Below are 19,492 nucleotides of genomic sequence, written 5' to 3'. Positions count from 1 at the left end.
CTTAGTGGGCATCAATAGGAAGAGCAGATCCAAGTAAGATTTGGGTGGGATCCATTGGGGTTCCCTTGTCTGTCCAGTGGACTGTACCCTTTAGAGCGTGGTGTCATTTTCTGTATGGGTGGGGATTTGGATGAGCAAAGAACTAAACTGACAACTGGCTTTGAAAATGCACTGCCATCATTCATTAATAATAAGAATAGTAGCTGTGATAGGGATGTAAGGTTTATAAAGCACTTTGCCTATTTTTTCTAGATTTAGCCAAAAAGCAGTATAATCATTGTCACTTATTTAAAATTATTCATATATATAGTAAGGCAACTCAACTCTGTATACCAATGGCTATAGACCACCTTAATAGAGCTTGGAGCACATTAAGATCGCATAGCCCCTTTTAGTAGAATTGGTGATAGGGCGTGTGTGTGTGTGTGTGTGTGTGTGTGTGTGTGTGTGTGTGTGTGTGTGTGTAAATTTCATTGGTGCAGGAAACTCCTGCTGGTACAGATCTATCCGTGTGCAGTGATGTGCCCAGATCTGAGTCGTTTCCCCCCCCCCCCAAATATGTGTAAGGGGGGAACAGTAGGCTCATTCACTAACTACTGATCTGCACTGCCTCTCATTGCTAATAGTAACCCACCAGCACTTAGAGACTTGAACTCTGAAACTTTTTCTCTCAAAAATATTCTGTTGGCATATTCATTCCAGTAGTTTTACTAGCTGATATGGTCTTGAACTTACTCTTTTGGGTTTTTTAATAAATGTGGTTTTTTTATTAATAACATAGATTTTATATTTTTCTTCTAGCAAAAAATGGTCCCATATATGATGTAGTATGGAATACCAGTTCCACCGAGTTTTGTGCCGTTTATGGTTTTATGCCAGCCAAAGCTACAATTTTCAATTTGAAATGTGATCCTATATTTGATTTTGGAACTGGTCCTCGGAATGCAGCCTACTACAGCCCTCATGGAAATATATTAGTACTTGCTGGGTTTGGAAATCTCCGGGGACAGATGGAAGTGTGGGATGTTAAAAACTACAAACTTATTTCCAAACCAGTGGCTTCAGATTCGACGTACTTTGCCTGGTGCCCAGATGGAGAGCATATTGTAACTGCTACATGTGCTCCAAGGTTACGCGTTAGTAATGGATACAAGATTTGGCATTATACTGGCTCAATTCTACACAAATATGATGTCCCATCCAATGCAGAAATATGGCAAGTATCTTGGCAGCCATTTTTAGATGGAGTATTTCCAGCAAAAGCAGTAACTTACCAAGCAGTACCAAGTGAAGTGCCAGAGGTGGAGTCTAAGGTTGCAACAGCTTACAGACCTCCAGCCTTAAGAAACAAACCCATAACTAGCTCCAAGCTGGTAAGTTGAGAGATTTGTATACTTTATAAATGTGTCTTAAATTGACTTGACTCGATTTCAAAAGGTAGCACTAGGAACAATGTGGGAAAATTGCAAAGAATGGCTTTAGACTTAATGACGATTGGGATGAGTTCTCTTGGCAGCAGTGCTTAGATAACCACTTATCAGCTGTGTCCAAATGGTGATGCCTTTTAGGTATGTTTTGGACTAAAGTCCTTCCAGTTTTTAAATTTTGTGATTTTTTTTTTTTTCTGAACCTTTAGCTGTTCAGTTTGAAAATGGTTTTGTTTTTTTTAAAAACGGAGCCTCAATAACAGTGGGTAACTATTTAGGGAGGCTGTTGTCCACTACAGGAACAAATGGTGACAGTACTTAGGTATGAGAGCCTCAGAAACCTCCTTAAAGAGCATCCTTGTCCCCATTATCGAATAACTTGTCTCTTATGAGTGACTTGTGAACTCCCTGGGAATGGTTTGCCTTATGTGGCTTCTCGTAAACAACAGTTAACACTGAAAATGCATTGTTATTTCTGGGGTTTCTGTTGAGCCAGATGATTTCATAATAGTTGCTCTGTGATGGCCCCATCTTTGTTTTTGTGTTTGGGGAAAGCACAAGTATCACACAGCCCTGCCTTCTGAATCTCGGAGAGTCATGGGAGGTCATAAGGAGTAGGAAGTCTTCAAGGTGCCTGGATCCTTGTCATCTTGTACATGGGAGTCAGATTGAAGCTTCCTGTGATGACCTTTCAGAAAAAAACTCACAGAGCTCTTCCCACTCAGTCTTTCCTGCTTCTCCCATTCTAAAGTATTCTCCATTTTTTGGTGAACATTTCTTGTTTCTCTTGCTTATTTTCTGGAAAAGAGAGACTTTTCTTTTATGTCTTTTCATCTCTGGCTCCTGGTACCACACTTTGTCTGAAAAAGATGCTTAATGAATGGTGATTACATAATTTTTTCCCCTGGGTCATATTTTGTTAACCTGTAAAAGTACTTAAAGAAGCTGAAAACTCAGGCCTCCTTTAAATGAGCCTTACATTTTGGGAGACTCCTGGTGTGAGGTGAGAGTAGACCTTGCTTAATGTACAGAGGCTGAGTCAGATCTTCCCCAGTTCAGAGGTACACAATGATTCCAAGTTAGACCGTCTTGCAGGAACTGTATCAGGACACCAGGCCATATTTCAGAACTTTACATAATGGATGCATTCCTAAGAATAATCAACGAAGTCAGTTTTTTTCCCCTAAGTTGAATAATTTTAGCTAACTCAGCTTGCTGTCACAAGAAATTCCATAATCTTTTGTAATGCAGAATATTCTCCATCAGTGCCCAGTGTCCTTGTTTTGTGATATACAAAAGAAATACAAATAGTCTGTTCCTGCTTTATATTTATGTAGATCTAGACTATAATTTAACCTAATCATCAAGTAAATCTTTTTTTTACCTGTTTAAAGAGAGAAATAGTCTCAATTTAATACCAGATAACATTCTGGTGGCTGAAAGAGTTAATTAAATATTCCCAAGTTTTACCTTCTATAAATAGCTTTTTATTGGCTCCTGCTGCTTTGACCCCATTCTCAGATTTTTCAGCATTCAGCATTTTCTTTATAAGTCTTATTTAGACTAGAACTGAATTTGCAGAAACAGCAGAATAGAGTGGTTGAGAGGACTTGGAGCCAGGAGTTCTGAATTCCACTTCTCTCTCAAACAGTCACTAGCAGTGGGTCACAGGCAGAGACACAATTGCTTCATCTGTGAAGAATAGAGCAAAGGCAGCTGTTCAGCTCTATTAAGACAGAAGCTTCTAACTTTCATTTTGTAATAATAATAATAATCACTTCACATTTATAGGGTGCCTTAAGGATTTTCCAAAAACATTCTTCATAATAATTTTGTGAGGTACTTCTATCCTGATTTCACAGAATGCATGTATAAGAGACAGAGAGGCTTCTCTGTGGTGGAAAATCCAGGCAAATAGGCCTTTTACCACAGTCCCTTGTGACTTAAAGTGCTTATCACTATAGAGACTTCACAAGACTGTTCCTTGACCTGAATGTAGACGTTGGTGTCGAAATGTGGCCTATGCCCTTGGTAGGAGTGGTCACTTATCCCCATTTTGTACTGTTCTGGTTCAGTCTTTCTTATTCTTGTCCATTCTCCATGACTCTGTTTGGGGTTTTCTTGGCAAAGATTCTGGATGTTTGCCATTTCCTTCTCCAGCCCATTTTACAGATGAGGAAACAGTTAAAACAGGATGAAGGGACTTGCTTAGCATCACACAGCTGATAAGTGTCTGAGGTCAGATTTGAACTCAAGAAGTGGAGTCTTTCCTCCAGGCCTATTGCTCTGTGCACTGTGGTCCCCCTCGCTATGTAGTCATTCCTAGGTAGAACCCTTGAATTAGTTTTTAGCTTCATGAAGGAAGAATCCCAGCAGTACAGACAACAAGGGATGATTGCATTGAATTTATCCCAATTTGTAAGTGAGCCTCAGTTTATTCCTTCTCTCCCAGTGGGGCCTTATGACTTTTATTTGTAATCCCTTAGGCCATCTCAATCTTCCTGACCTCTATCTGATCCCTAGACCAGATGTTCTGGAGGACACAGTGAGGGGGCTGACCTTGCCCAGCCTCCCTCATTTAAGTCCAGTTCACTTGCAGGTCACAGCATCCCCTCCCTGATGTCATGGTCCTCCTGGAGAACCAAGGACAAACAACAAGGTCACCTTCTAATCTCAGATTTTTAAAGGAAAGATCTAGTAAATTAATTTTTTATGCAAAGAAAGAAAGTGAGTGTGCTTTATATTTTAAGTTTAAGGCCTCAGCAGCAAGAAAAGTTCTTCCCGGAAGTTATTCCTGGTATCTGGTTTCATAAAAATCACATGTCAACAGAGTTACTAAGAAAAACTCCATTGTTTCACAGAAGGAAGTGAATTCTGCCAGCTCTCATATAGCTGAGAGGTATCATATGTTAGCTTGGATGAAAAGCCTAATTAAAGCCATTCTGCCATTTGGAATATTTTAACTGCTGATAAAAGTTCTTCAATATTTGTTAGTTGCTACTGCTTCAGAAGCACCCATGGTTTTGTCATTGTAAGTGTGCTTTGCCTCCATGTAGATAGCTGACAACCTTGATATGCCTCGTGTCATTGAAAAGTTGCTCCAGCCAAGAAAATGATCCCTTGGTGACTAGGCCCAAGGGTTCCTGAGCCATTGGAACTTTTGCTGGGCCTTTCCTCAAAGCTTCTCTGGTTTGGGAGCCTGCCAGAGCTTTGCTGGTGCTGCCTGGGAGACCCCAGAGTCACCTCCAGGTCACAGATGAGCTCTTTTACTTAGTAGTCTAAAGAAAGTAAATCAACAAAGTCACATGTTCTGTGTGGGAATGTGTATAATGGCCGTGCCCTTGGACCCACAGTGGGGCTTTGCGTTTCCTGATGGTTGTTGTCTGTTTCCTGTAGCATGAGGATGAACCCCCTCAGAATATGAAACCGCCATTATCTAAGACAGCTCTGAAAAATCAAAGAAAACATGAAGCCAAGAAAGCTGCCAAGCAGGTACCGTGGCTGCCGCCGCTCCGGGACTCTGGGGTCTGTGGGCTCGCAGCTTGTCTTTTACCTGAGATGAGAGACATTGAATGTGTCCTTTAATTGAGAAAGAAAATTCTGAATAACACCAAGAATACAATGCCCAGAAAGCATAGGATTTTGTGTCAGGAAGGTACCAAAAATATTTTTCAAGTGAAATCATAAAATGAAAGATGCAAAGACATAAGGCCCAACACTCCCCTACATGGAAGAGGTTATTAGTACCTTTTCAGTTGTGAAGGATGGACTTGGACTTATCCCAGCATCTTCTTGTTGCAAGGGCACAGATTATCTGGGTTAACCTGCACCTGTGCTCATGAAGTCCCTTAGGGCTAGGCCCCTTTCTCCAGTTCTGCTCTGCTCCTTTTGACGCACATTGATGAGATGGCTATCTGAAGTCAGCCCCCTCAGGAGTCCTGAAGTCCAGCAAGGCTTTATGCAGGGACCCATGGCCTTGGTCTCATTAATTACAGCTACAGGCCACAAAATATAGTAGCTGCCAGATCCTGAATTAAGGAGCCAGTTGGGTAATCAGTGGCAGTAAGCCCAATCAGTTGGACCAACAGGTTCAGCTAGAAGCATTTCTTTTTGTTAGGCAGACATCTTCCTGTTCAGACCCTTAATTTATATATCACAGTGTATAAAAGATAGAGTCACATTTCATTTCTACATTTAATACATCTGGACTATGGTGGTTTAAAATTTAGTGTTTCTGTTTTCTTGGATCATTGTGTAACAGATAAATTCTTACAGGAAGCCAGAAACGAAGGCAGTCAGAGTCAGGATTCGGCCCTTAATCCAGCACCACAGCAGAACCCCCCACGAAATGTCTCTCTGCCAACATCGGGAGACCCTGAGGTAGACAAAAAAATCAAGAACCTGAGAAAGGTAAGGGGCCTCTCATTAAAAGGACAAACAAAAATTGCCCAGAAAGGATAGTGGGGAGCATCATGGGATGATGGGACTTTCTTACAGATGGAAATGAGGGGAGAGGGGGAGAGTAAATGGGAGAAGCTTGGACTTGTCCCGGGCTGTGACATTGTAAGTGAAGGAGGCTCTGGTTCTGGGCTCGTCCCCAGCAACTGACCAGGTTCCATCTTATGTCCAGCACGTCTGCCAAATGCTGCACGTGTGTGCAGCCGTCGAGCCCAGGTGGTCTTACCCCAGTGTTACATAGCCTGTGGGATGGCCTGAGCATTACTAGCCATTTGGGTCTAAGAAAATGGAAGCTGAGAGGTCTGTGAGGTTCCCAGAGTCTCCCCATTGCTTAGTGGGGGTGACGTCATTCCTGGAAGCAGGTTCCTCTTGTCTCTAGGGGACTCCCTGGGAGTGCTTTGGTGGTGGTTTTAGTTGGAAGTTTGGGGATATTGGGGGGCGGGTCACATCTGTGAGGTGACATTCTTAGCCACTGGGTGCCCTCTAGAGGCCAGCAAGTCCTAGAATATGGCAGTATGGCCGCAAATGTGGGGAATTGGAGTGGGTGCAGCCGTGGGGAAAGCAGGTTCTGCACACTGCCCTTTATTCTAACCTTGCTATAACTCATCTTAAGGCTCTGGAAAAAATTTTAACATAACCAAAGAAAATTTTCTTTCAGGGAAATATTTCTAGTTGGTATTGAGTGCTTTTCTAAAAATGACAGAAAGGTTGCAGGTGTACTTACGAGGTTCCTTCCCCACTGTGGTGCTAGTAGATTTCCTGTGGAATTTTTATCCATGCCCCCAGTGTTCTCCTCTAACTTATATCAGTTTCAGTTGTATTTGTGATTACTGTTAGTTCTGGATGCTCCTATCCTCCTCCTGTGGAATGGAGCAGAGCCACATGATGGGCACTTCATAGGGTACCCGGGGACTCTAGAGTGACATCTGGAGCCAAGGAAATGACGTTCTGTTTTATGTGGCTTAAGTTTCTAAAAATTGGCTTGTCCCCCCTCAGATTCAGATATCTTCTTTTAAACCTTGTAAATAGCTTGTTACATTTTTTATAACTAAATAAATAATAATAAATATATATTTAATATATTAATATATAATAATTATATAATAAATATATATAATATATAAAAATATATAATAAATAAATAATAAATGATAACTAAACTTTTAAAATATATACTCCATCTTGGTCCTTCTGCTACAGTACTTTGATTTAAACAAAATAGGATGATTGAATTGACCTTATTCTAATTTCAGATCTTTTTTAAAAATCAGTTTGTATGTAATGACTAAGACTTCTAACATTCTTTTTTCTTTCCCCCTCCTTTAATCTCATTATTTGATTTTAACAGAAACTGAAAGCAATCGAACAATTGAAAGAACAAGCAGCTAGTGGTAAACAGCTTGAGAAAAATCAGGTATTACCTTCTGTCTTCTTTTTGGGTTATAATTCTTTTTTAGCTTACTTTTCTGAAATAATTTATCAGCTAGAAGCATATACTTTTCGTGTGTATGGTTTATTTTGGCATGTTAGTTCCTAAAACAAATTTTTTTCTTTTGACTACAAATAATTTTACAAGTCAAGTTTCACTGTCTTCCATTGAAGTCTTATACCAATGCCTTGATGTGATCTGGAAGCAATCCTGGACAAAACCATTATTGAAGGCTCGAGTCTAATCAGTTCAGCAGAGCTGGAAAGACTTCCAGTTTGGAACCTTGTGACAGATCTCACACATTTCTCTTTCTCCCAAGAATCAGGCTGGTGGCAATAGATTTATACCCAGCCCCTATATACATATAGTTATAGATACATGTATACTGTATGTGTATTAATTTGCATAACACATTTACATGTATTATATCTATGAGAATGTCTAAAGACCATCTGCAGAGGAAAATGGGAAGAATTGCCTGAGCCATCAATTCAGAGTGTCCATACTGAAGAAATCACAGATTATTGATGTATTGCTATGTTTTCACTCTAAAACACATAAAATTACATACATATCTGCCACCCTCTGGTCTGTCACTGAAAATCATATCAACTTTCTGTTCATTTTTTTCCACTATTTCCACTGACCCTGAGATGCACGGGCCCCTCCATGCCTCCTTTACCCCCTGCCCTATGTGGGTCCCTTGTGTAACTGGGACAAGCCCAGCCTTCCTGACAGTTTCTTAGCTACAGGATGCAGTCCTGCTCTCACTCCTCCTCTGTGTAAAGGGCAGAAGAGGCTGCCATATAGGCAGGCTGGATTCATCTTTCTTAACTGGGGCATTAATAGAATGTGTATGCAGACCACATGATTAAATTGGAGTTTTAAAACTCAATTTTTTAAAATCTTTAGCTCAATAATAATATTTTGAATTTTTTCTTTAGATGGAGAAGATCCAGAAAGAAAGTGCCCTCCTACAGGAGCTAGAAGACTTGGAGTTGGGTGTTTGAAGTTTTGTGGAAAATCAGTTACCTGAAATCAGTGCAAATACATTCTCTGTATTAAACTTAATAGAATAATTAATTTTTTTTTTTGTTTCAAATGGCTGAGTCCACACACCTGTACATATTTGCTGTTCATCTATATTTCTAACCATTTATCTTAAAATTTGTGCATGTGGGAAATTATTTAATAATGTTTATTAAATTTTCATTTCCTAACAAAAACAGATACAGATGCTTTTGATATAAATTAATATTAATAATTAATATTAAGTATCAAAAAAAAAAAAAGCATGTCAGTTGGAGAGTATATGTCTGACAGCTTAAAGATCCCATACAAAAAAATTGCAACAGAACCCAACTGTTCACTTATTTTCAGTTTCTACAGAACTATAAAATTTAATAAATAACATTTTAAATTTAAGAATTTTGGTTTTGTGTTAGATCAAAAATAAGAATTCTTTTAATTATTTTACAAAGTATGTCCTAAAATAAATTTGTATCTCCAAAACTCAGGATGATTCTCTATATCAGATTATTTTAATATCAGAAATATGATGGGTTGCTCCTGTAATCCTTTCTACTAGGGGAGACCAATGCTAGTGAATCTCTTGAGTCTGCGAGTTCTAAGCTGCCAGAGAGTTACAGCAGGTACAATTGCTTGAATTAATTCTGGCATTATGATAGTAAAGCCATTTCAGGGTATACAGGGTCCCCAGCCTGATGAGGGGAGGGCTATACATCCAGGCCAGAGCTCCTGTACTTGGTGAACTCTAAGCCAGAGCAGCAGCTGCCCTGCCAACATTGCAGGGAGAAGAGTCACCAAAAGAAGAACTTTTAGCAAACTGTTTCCAAACCTTTCCACTAAATTGTTTCACAGGGCTAATATATCTTATCTTTGAATTTTCTTCTATTCCATCCTATCCCCCACTTAGTAGTATTTAATTTTTCCCAGTTACTTGTCAAGATGGTTTTCAGCATTCATTTTTATAAAATTTTCCAAATTTTTCTTCCTCCTTTCTCTCCCTCCCCAAGCATCTAAAATCTGCTTGCTATTATTTCTTATGTTACAACTGTATTTGATTACATTTATAGACCACAACTTGTTCAGTCATTAATTGATTGGTGGGCGTCCTCTCAATTTCCAGTTCTTTTCCATCACAAAAATAGCTGTTCCTAAATATTTATATGCATGTAGGTTCTTTTCCCTTTTTTGTGATCACTTTGGGATACAAATCTAATGGTGGTAATGCTGGACCAAAGGGATAGATGTGGGGTGATACCTCAGAGTTGTTTTAATTTACATTTTTGTAATCAGTGAGAGCATTTTTCATATGACTTTCTTTGAGTTTTCAAAACGGAACATTTTATATCAAACAACATACTTCAGGCCATCAAGATATGATTTCTTCAGGTCACTACTCCTTCTACCAGCAGATGCCCCATCACAGAGAGCTGATAGACAACCAGCAAACATATCTGAAGTGAATAGATAGGGTATGTTTACAAACAAGACTAGATTGAAGAAGGGTCTCTCTGGTGTTCTCTTTCCAGTAGTAAACTTGTGGGTCTACCTTATAAACAATAGACAACCACAAACAGTGGTCAAAACACACAAACAGTACCTTTGTCAAATTCTGACCCCTTCAGTGCTGTGGGAGAGCCTTCCTGCAGCCTCAAAGTTTATTCTAGTGGAGTTGGAAAGGCTCATAATGTAAAAGGATCTGTCCATCACTTGAGTCTGCTTTTCAGGGAGAGAGAGGATCACCATTAGAAAGCTTTTTTTTTTCAGCACAGTGACTCATGAAATATTAAAGGAGAACATGACCTTCCATCTCCCAGGTCCCCCTTTCTATAGCCCATATTGATTCTCAATTGGTATTGATTGGTTAAAAAAAAAAAAAAAAAAATTGGACCAGAGAATGCTAAACTTGGCAGGCCTTAGATCATCTATAAACTTGGATTTAGTTCAGACTCATCACCTCATCAGGACCATGGTGACGGCCCTCTAGTAGCCTTCCTGCCTCACCTCTCCACTCTGTCCTCTATGAAGAACAGTGATTTTCCTGATGTACCGTCACCTCCTGAGCCTGCCCCTGCTACACCGTGAACTGTAATGGCCCCTGCTTCTTCCCCCACCCTGCCTCTCCACTGCTGGCGTTATTCTCCCACTCCACATGGTGTGCCAGCTTACCTGCTGTTTCTCACCTCTTCTCCCCATACCGAGATGCTCTCCTTTCTCACCTCTTAGAATTTTTGGCTCCCCTCGAGGCACGGCTCAAAAGTCATTTTTGTAGGAGTCTCAGGAAGGCCTGAGTCTGAATCCGTCCTCAAGCACTTGATTAGCTGTGACCTTGCACAAGTCACCTGACTTCTGCCTTCCTCAGTTTTCTTAGTCGTAAAAGGCTTACAATAGCACCTACCTCACAGAGTGGTGAGGATAAAATGTAACATGTCAAGTGCTTTGTAAACCTTCAAGTGTCCTTTAAACATTGGTTATTCTTATGTAAAGCTTATATGGATAGCCTTTAAAACTTAATATAGTAAGTTCAATTTACAGTTTTTAAAGCTGTTCTGCTTATCTGCTTTTTCTGGCCTTTGTGCATTTTTTCATTTTAAAAAAAATTATTCAATTACCCTTGTTTCTTTTTATTCTTTTTGCAATTCTATCCCTAATCTACTCTCTCCCAAACCCAGCAATTGAGTGGTGAGAGAAGAAAAATGAAACTTTTTTTAAAAAATGCATAAATTTTAAAAATTCCACATCCTGTCAATGTATTCCACACTATTTTGAGTCCAACCATCACCTCCATGTAGCAAGTGGAATAGCAGGCTTCTTTATTAGTCTTCTAAAGTCATTGTCATTGCACTCATCAGTGTTCTCAAATCTTTAAAAGTGGCTTTTCTTCATAATGTTGTTCCGGTCCACTTACTTTATCAGTTCATATTGGTCTTGCCAGGTTGTACCAAGACCGTTTTATCATTCCTTGCAACAAAATAATAGTCTATTATATTCACATACCATAGTTTATTTAACCTTTCTTTATCATGTGACAATCCCCTTCATTCACAGCTTTTTGTTCATGCAAACAGCCTCAAAAATACTGATATATATATATATATGGGTGCTTTTATTCTTTCTTTAATCTTGAAGTATCCACTTGAAAAGTGGATTAGAGATAGAATTGCAAAAAGGATAAAAAGGAAGGGGGATTGAATCCTTTTTTTAAAAAATGAGAAATGCAGTAGTGGTAAGACTGGGTTAGAGCTCCAACAAACAGCACATTAATGTACCTGTTTTCCAGTGATCCCTCCCAGCATTTCTCATTTTCCTTTCTTGTCCCCTTTTGCCAGTCTGATGAGTACCTCAAGTATACATCTCTTTAATTACTGATGATTTAAAGCATCCCCCCACCATGCCTTTATTAGTAACTTGTATTTCTTTGTAAATTGCCTATTCGTTTACCTATGGGGATCAACATATACTTTTGTTTGTTTGTTTGTTTTTGTAGCTTTTTATTTACAAGATACATGCATGGGCAATTTCTCAGCATTTACAATTGCAAAACCTTTTGTTGCAACTTTTTCCCTCCTTCCCGCCACCTTCTCCCCCAGATGGCTGTAGTCCAATACATGTTAAATATGTTAAAGTTAAATACAATATATGTATACATGTCTAATGGTTGTTTTGCTGAACAAAAAGAATCCGACTTTGAAATAGTATACAATTAGTCTGTGAAAGAAATCCAAAATGCAGGTGGACAAAATTAGAGGGATTGGGAATTCTATGTAGCGGTTCATAGTCATCTCCCAGAGTTCTTCCGCTGGGTGTAGCTGGTTCAGTTCATTACTGCTCTATTGGAGCTGATTTGGTTCATCTCATTTCAACATATACTTTGAATCTGATCATTTCCATGGGAAGGTAGAGAAAAATAAGAAGTAGATGAAAATAAAGACAGTCTCCAATTCTCAGAAAAGCTTAAATGATAAAAAGTAATATAATAATTAACACAATGCTCATTATTTGCCAAGGACTACAATGATCACTTCATTAGATCTCAACTATACTGGGAGGTAGCTGCTATGACCCTCACTTTACAGATGAGGAAACTGAGGCACATAAATGACTTACTCAAGAGTCGCTTAGGTAATAAGTGTTTGAAATCAAATTTGAACTTGGTTCTTCCTGACCTCAGACCTTCTGCCAAAATAGCCTCTTGGCTGCCAAAATCAGTAAGGAGAGTCCAGGAAACAGTTTAATCGGCAAATATTTGAGCTTGTCAAGGAGGGAGAGGAGTCAGCATGGAACTACACCAATGTGGGGTATAAGCTCAGTGGCCAAACACCAGAGGAGATGGGCGATTTTGAAGAGCCTTATCTCACAAAGAAATGGAAGATAAATGCTTCGTAAGAGAACTTGGCACGGGACTCAGACAAGCCAAGTCATTCTCCCCATCATTCGGAATCGCTGTGCTTTAAAGTTAGCATGGAGCTTCTCATAAATCATTTCATTTACTAGTAGAAAAACAGACATAAAAAGGAATAGATACACTAGCCTTTCTATATCTCTAACAAATCATGGAGAGTCGGGAATCTCAACAAGTCAGGGATCCGCAACTAGGAAAACATAACAATAGCCATTAAGAAGATGAAGTTGGGAAAAGAAGCCAGAATCAACCTCTTGAAAGTGACGCATTTTGAAGGCATTTGACATTCAGTTTTCAATGTTATGATTACCAAAGAATAACACAACTAGAGAGACAACTTTAAAAAACACCAGCAACTACGGATCCCCATGTGTCTCATGACTTTCAGACTGTTATAGGAATAGTCTGCAAATATGGATGAAGCTTTAATGAAAAAAAGGTGAACTCTTTCCAGTAGACTTCATATTGACTGTCATATAGTTAAATGACATGAGAATATAAGAATCCGTTTTACCTGAAAAGCTACATTTATCCTCAAACAGAGCATAACCCAAGCATGCTAAGGTGGTCATTTTCTTCAATGACACATTGTGTTGTGTCATACAACGGGGAAATAGTCTCATTGCAAAGATCCATTAGTGTATTTGTGCATTTCTTGCATAAAGTCCAGAAATAGACATTTCTAGGAAAAGTTTTTCAGATGCTCCTATTTGCAGATAACATTGTGATTGCTTCTATTTCCCCTAAAAAGACAAATCACTTCGTTGTTTGCCTTATCTAGAGAATGAGCTGAAGGAAATGAGAAAGCACGCCAGTGTCTTTGCAAAGAAACCCTCCAAAAAGGGTCACAAATGATCAGATATGACTGCAGCAACTGAGCAAGAGGAGTTAACTTTACCTTGCTTGTTCGAAAGGAATTGACCTAACTATTCATGTTGAAAAACAAAAAACAGTGATGGAAGAAAATACACGGTTTAAATTATGTTTAATTGGACAAGGAGCCAATTTAATCCATCCTCATGTGTACTTTTGACCTGCTGTAAATAGGGAGTGAACAGATCCCAACCCTCCAGGGGTATACATTCTCTTAGGGGAAATGGCATGTGTGTGTACATAAGTATACACGTGTGTGTACATGCACATATACCTGTGTGTATACATATATATAAACTTACAATATGTATGTACAGATATGGCTGTGTAATATGTAAAAAAAAAAAATGGGAGAGCAGCATAATCTAGGATCAGGAAAGACTTCACATAAAAAGGGGTGCTTGGACTAAGTTTGAAAGAAGTGAGGGATGGATTATTTGAGACATTCTAGGTATAGGAAAGGCGCAGATATGAGAGATTAGGTTCTGAGGGTAAGAAATAGGAAAGAGACCTGTTGAGTTGTATTGTAGAGTGCGAGAATGTGAACCGTGACTTGGAAGGCATGTTGCAGACAGGTTTTAAGGTCTTTAAAAATCAAACAAGTTGATACTTATACTTGGCAGAAGTTAAAGCATATGTGTATATGTGTGTATTTATACATACATACCTACACACACACACACACACAGAAGCTGTCTGCCAAAGACTTGTGCTCTTAATCAGAAAGGAAGGCAGTAACTGTTATATTGAAGAGTCTCAGGGAAGTTATCAAGCTTTGTCTTTCTCTAGTTTGTTGTTATTGTTCAAACTCTGGACAAAGAAAGAAGCTGTGAGCTTCCTGGGAAAGAGCAGAAGTCATATGAAAATTAGTTCTCTGAAGCCTAGAGATTAGCTAGATGGAGACAGAGCTAAAAACCAGCTATGGCCAATGGTCTGGCCCCAAGGGTTGTTGCTTAAATATTCAACAACCTGTTCTCTGAAGGAGAAGTTTAATCTGTTTTTCTGCATCACTTTTTTAAGTCTAGGCACTTGACAGAATGATAAATCAAGCCCTGATTTGTACATTTGCCAATTTCTGGAGTGTAAATATTCACAATGAAAATTTCACAATGGGCTCATGGACTTTTTTGAGCTGCTTCCAGCACATCCCTGCCCGGACCATAAAAAGCATCCAGCTGATGCCGAAAGCACAATTTAAAATGATAAGCGGGAGCTAATTTCAGAGAAAAGGCTCTGGGGGTAGAGACAGGAGACCCCCAAAAGTGGGCTTTAAGCCAAATCTTGGAGGAAGCTAGGGAAGCAAGGGGATGGGGCAAGACAGCATTCTAGGCATGGAAAAGAGCTAGTGAAAATGCACAGTCCAGAAATAAATTGTCATGTGCAAGGCACAGTGAGAGTGTTGCTGGATTGTAGAGCAATCCTTCAAGCAATCCACACATACAGTGTACTCAAGGACCTCCATCACTCCTGTTGCTCTCCTCTGAAAGTCCAAATGATGGATGCCCGTCCTATACTCTGGTGCCCAGAGCTGAACTCCAGACTGGTGGCACCAGGGCAGGGGTTTTATTCCTGGGAGTGATGACACTCAATAGAACCCAAGATTGGGTTGGCTTTTTGGCTCCACTCAAAGCTCAGTTCCTATCTCTAGAATTTACTCCTCTATCTCTGTTGTTATGTTTATTTTACTGACTAGTTTTTGTTTGTTGAAATGCCACCTACCTCAAGGCCCAAGGAGCTTTCCAGACAAGATAGCGCCTGGATGGAGGCAGGCAGCCCATGACCCACAGCCCTAATCCTGTAACATCCTAACTATCATTCCAGACAAGTGGCTGGGAAATCCAATAAGCAGCTACAGTAGTATGCCAGAAGTGCATAGAAAAGCCAGCCAGAGGCCCAAGGGCTTTAGGAAAGGAGGGCAGCCAGGAGAGCCAGCATCAGCATACATGGAGAGGAAACCGGCCAGTGTGATCACATACCAGGATAGCTGCAAGAAACCCCAAGGCGACTGTGGTGGAGCCCCATTGGGGACCTTGGAGGGCCAGCCACCCACGCACTAAACAGAGAAATGTCCCCACAGGGTCCCCACACCCTGTCCTGAAGAAACAGCTCCTGACCCTCAACATTTAGGGGAACCTAATTCCGAAGGGGGCCAGTCAAGGCGAGTTGAGGAGACTTGGACAGCCAGTTGGTAAGTGGGAGGCCACACCTGAACTTGGAAAAAGGAAGCTTCCTCATGCCAGCCCTCCACCACCTTCCTGCCTTCTCTCCCTGAGTTCAAAGCTGGCTTCAGGCCCTTGTAGCATCCTGACAAATCACTTCATTGTTGCCTTATCTGGAGATTGAGCTGGAGGAGGAAATGAGAAAGCACGCCAGTGTCTTTGCAAAGAACCCCCTCCCCAAAAGGGCCACAAAAGATCAGATATGACTGCAGCAACTGAACAATGAGGGTTAACTTTATCCAAACCACAGTCCTTGCATGACCAGAAGGGGGCATCAGAGATTGGTGTACAAAGGAAAAAGGAGGGAATTGGAAATTCCTGGGACTTGCAAATTACTCAGTGATCTGGATAAAATATGGCCCTTCTCTCTCCTTTCAAAGCCAAGTTGCCTTCTTTGCCTCTTATACTCAGTTTAACCCTCCAAAAGCTGGAGTCTACCTCTCCAAAAGAAAGAAAGAAAGAAAAAAAGAAAAGAAAAGAAAGAGTAGGGGGAAGAGAAGGGTGAAGAAGAGAAGTCAGTTTAAGCCACTCAGAAATAGTCACAACTAGATTAAGAAGAAGTGGATTTCAGAGAATAGGACAGTGGTTGAGTTGGTTCACCAAAGGATCAAGGGATAGATATTGATGATGAAGGAAAAGGTTTGTTTGTTTGTTTATTTGTTTGTTTTTTTAAATAGTAATACTGACTGACAGGACTGTTTTCTGTTCCTTTTTCCATCTTCATCTATAAAGCTTCCTCACAAGGTGAGGTCTAATTATATATCACAGCAACTTTCTGCTGATTCATTGTTCTACCATTGCTAATTACATCTTTTGCATAAAAACTCCCACCCATTCCTTTCTCAGTAAGATTTTACAAACAAATTTATATTCTAAATCTGGATTGCCTTTGGCAGCAGATGTCTGGTTGACAAAGAGATCAGGTGTTTCTGGGGTGATTGGCTTCTAGTATCCTTTAACTTCTTCATGGTGATTGCTTTCTACCAGATAAAGAACTCTGGGGAATGGTGACTTGGAATTAATTGACACTTTTTTTTTTCTTGGTTTTCACTCCTTCCTTTTTTCTTTCTTAGCAGCAATAGTTTGAATGGATCACATGACCACTGTTGTAATCAAATGCTGTAGTTTACCTTCATTCTTTCTTCTAATTTGGTGAGCTCAGCTGAGAGGTTTCTTTATGTTCAATCAAGAAAAATGAGAAAATGAAACTTTCTAAGAAAACCACAGGTCTGATATATTATGCAATATTCCACACTATACTTTACTTCCTTTTTAACATCCTCCCCCACCCCCCCCCCAAAAAAAAACCCAAACCCTCCATTAATGACTTTTAAAAACAGCAGCCCTTTTTAGAAATAGGTGTTCTTTACATCTCCTCCCTCACCAAAACGTTTTTTATATATGTAACCTCTCACCAAGACTAGAGAGGGGAAGGGCAGAGGGGAAGAGCAGTTCTCTGCAGCATGCTGAATCTCAAAAAAGACATTGCCTTGGTGGAGAAAGCTCCTTAGGACTTTACATGTTCACACCACATTACAAGAAGAGAATTCAATATGAGATTATGAATCTCCATTTCATACTGTGTCCTTTTTAAATAAAAGTAGTAGTTTGGGGGAGAGATTGGGCAAGTTCCTGCCTTTATCCTGCCATCTTTGGCTCTACCTCTCCTCCTTTTAAAAACTATGTAATAAGTATATATTTTTTATTAAAGCAATTTATTATCAAAACATATACACAGATAATTCTCAATATTCACCCCTACAAAACTCTGTGTTCCACATTTTTCCTTCCTTTTCCCCTGACCCCTCTCCTAGACAGCAAGTCATCCAATATGTTAAACATGTGCAATTCTTCTATACATATGTAATACATATTATACATTGTTTTCAAAACCACCCTGCTTTTCTGTTTCCTTCCTTCTGAATTTTCTTTTGTTTTCTTTTTCTCCCTCCCTACCCCACACCAAAGAAGGCCACCATTACACACACACACACACACACACACACACACACACACACACACACACACACACACATTTTCTCTCTCTCTCTGTCTGTCTCTGTCTCTATCTCTGTCTCTCTTTGTCTCTGTCTCTCTCTGTCTCTCTCTCTGTCTCTCTCTCTCTCTGTCTCTTTCTCTCTCTCTCTCTCTCTCACACACACACACACACACACACACACACATTTTCTCTCTCTCTCTGTCTGTCTCTGTCTCTGTCTCTCTCTGTCTCTGTCTCTCTCTCTGTCTCTTTCTCTCTCTCTCTCTCTCTCTCTCACACACACACACACACACACACACACACACACTTCTATCTGTAAAGTTCTTTTTATCTGGAGACAGATAGCAGATAGAGAGATATTTTATATACTTTTATTTATCAGTTCTTTCTCTAGAGGTAGATACCATCTTCCTTCACAGGTCCTTTGTAGTTGATTTGAGCATTTTTAATACTCAGAATAACTTACAAACTTGTTCTTGAATAATATTGCTGTTACTGTGTACAACATTTTCTTGATACTGCTTCAATATTTCATCCGAGCCTTTCCATGTTTTCCTAAAACCAACCAAAAGAATTTCATCACAATTATATATCTAACATTTTTATCCATTCCCCAAATGATGGGCATTCCCTCAATTTACAGTTCGTTGCTATCACAGAGAGCTGCTATAAATATTTTAGAAACTTTTTTCCTTTTTCTACAATCACTTTGAGAAACTGACTTATTATGGTATTGTTGCATCAAAAGGTATACACAATTTTATAATTCTTTGGGCATAATTCCAGATTACTCTTCAAAATATGGATCAGTTCATAGTACATCCCAGTTTTTCTACATCCCCTACAATATTTGTAATTTTCCCCTTCTATCATTTTATCTAGTCTGATAGGTATGAGATGATATATCAAAGTTGTTATAATTTGCATTTCTCTAATTGACAGAGCAGTTTTAGAGAATTTTTATATAACCACATATAATTTAATTTCTTCATTGAAAAACTACCTATTCATGTCCTTTGACCATTTGCCAATTCAGAAACGACTTCTATTTTTATGTATTTGACAAGATCCCCTATATATTTGTGATATGAGACCTTTATCAAAGAAACTTTATAAATTCTCCCTCATCCCTCTCCAATTTTCTGCCTTGTTCTAATCTTGGCTACATTTATTTTATTTTAGCAAAACCTTTTTAATTTAATGTATTTAAAATCATCCATTTTATAACCTCTCATTACTCCCTATTTTTTATTTATTCATAAATTGTTCATCTATCCCTAAGTTTGACAGTTGATAGATTTCTTCTTCTTCTCTCTCTATCTCTCTCCCTCTCCCTCTCTTTCTCTATCTCTCTCTCTCAATATCTCTCTCTTTTCTCTCTTTCTCTGTCTGTCTCTCTGTCTCTCTCTCCCCTATAAGTTTTTCCTGAGAGTTAATTCACTTATTTACTTTTCTGCCATGTTCTAAACTAGAAATATTTCAAAGGGGAAGGAGCTACCTAAAGATGTTTGTGGGCACTTTCTCATTTTTGTTGAATTTTGCCTGGCTCTTCATGACTTCATTTGGGCTTTTCTTGACAAAGATACTGAGGGGTTTGTTTTATTTTTTTCCCCTAGCTCATTGTATAGATGAGAAAAGTGACTTGCCCCTGAGCTCATA

General features: G+C 39.3%; 1 protein-coding gene across 1 annotated transcript in view; it reads left to right on the top strand.

Annotated features, from left to right (window-relative positions):
• The window catches only part of LOC141560348 (eukaryotic translation initiation factor 2A), a 31,969-nt gene extending 23,230 nt beyond the window's left edge, over window positions 1-8,739 (top strand). Inside the window, exons 10-14 of the mRNA XM_074298341.1 lie at window positions 802-1,373; window positions 4,824-4,919; window positions 5,703-5,837; window positions 7,234-7,299; window positions 8,259-8,739. Coding sequence (XP_074154442.1) covers window positions 802-1,373; window positions 4,824-4,919; window positions 5,703-5,837; window positions 7,234-7,299; window positions 8,259-8,324 — 935 coding nt within the window. The 3' untranslated portion in view covers window positions 8,325-8,739. The remainder of the gene's footprint in view (window positions 1-801; window positions 1,374-4,823; window positions 4,920-5,702; window positions 5,838-7,233; window positions 7,300-8,258) is intronic.
• Window positions 8,740-19,492: the final 10,753 nt, after the last annotated feature.

This window comes from Sminthopsis crassicaudata, chromosome 3, assembly GCF_048593235.1.
Source record: "Sminthopsis crassicaudata isolate SCR6 chromosome 3, ASM4859323v1, whole genome shotgun sequence".
In the NCBI taxonomy this organism is placed as follows: domain Eukaryota; kingdom Metazoa; phylum Chordata; class Mammalia; order Dasyuromorphia; family Dasyuridae; genus Sminthopsis; species Sminthopsis crassicaudata.
The sequence above is the reverse complement of the archived record's forward strand: the minus strand, read 5'-3'. Positions and strand labels throughout refer to the sequence as shown.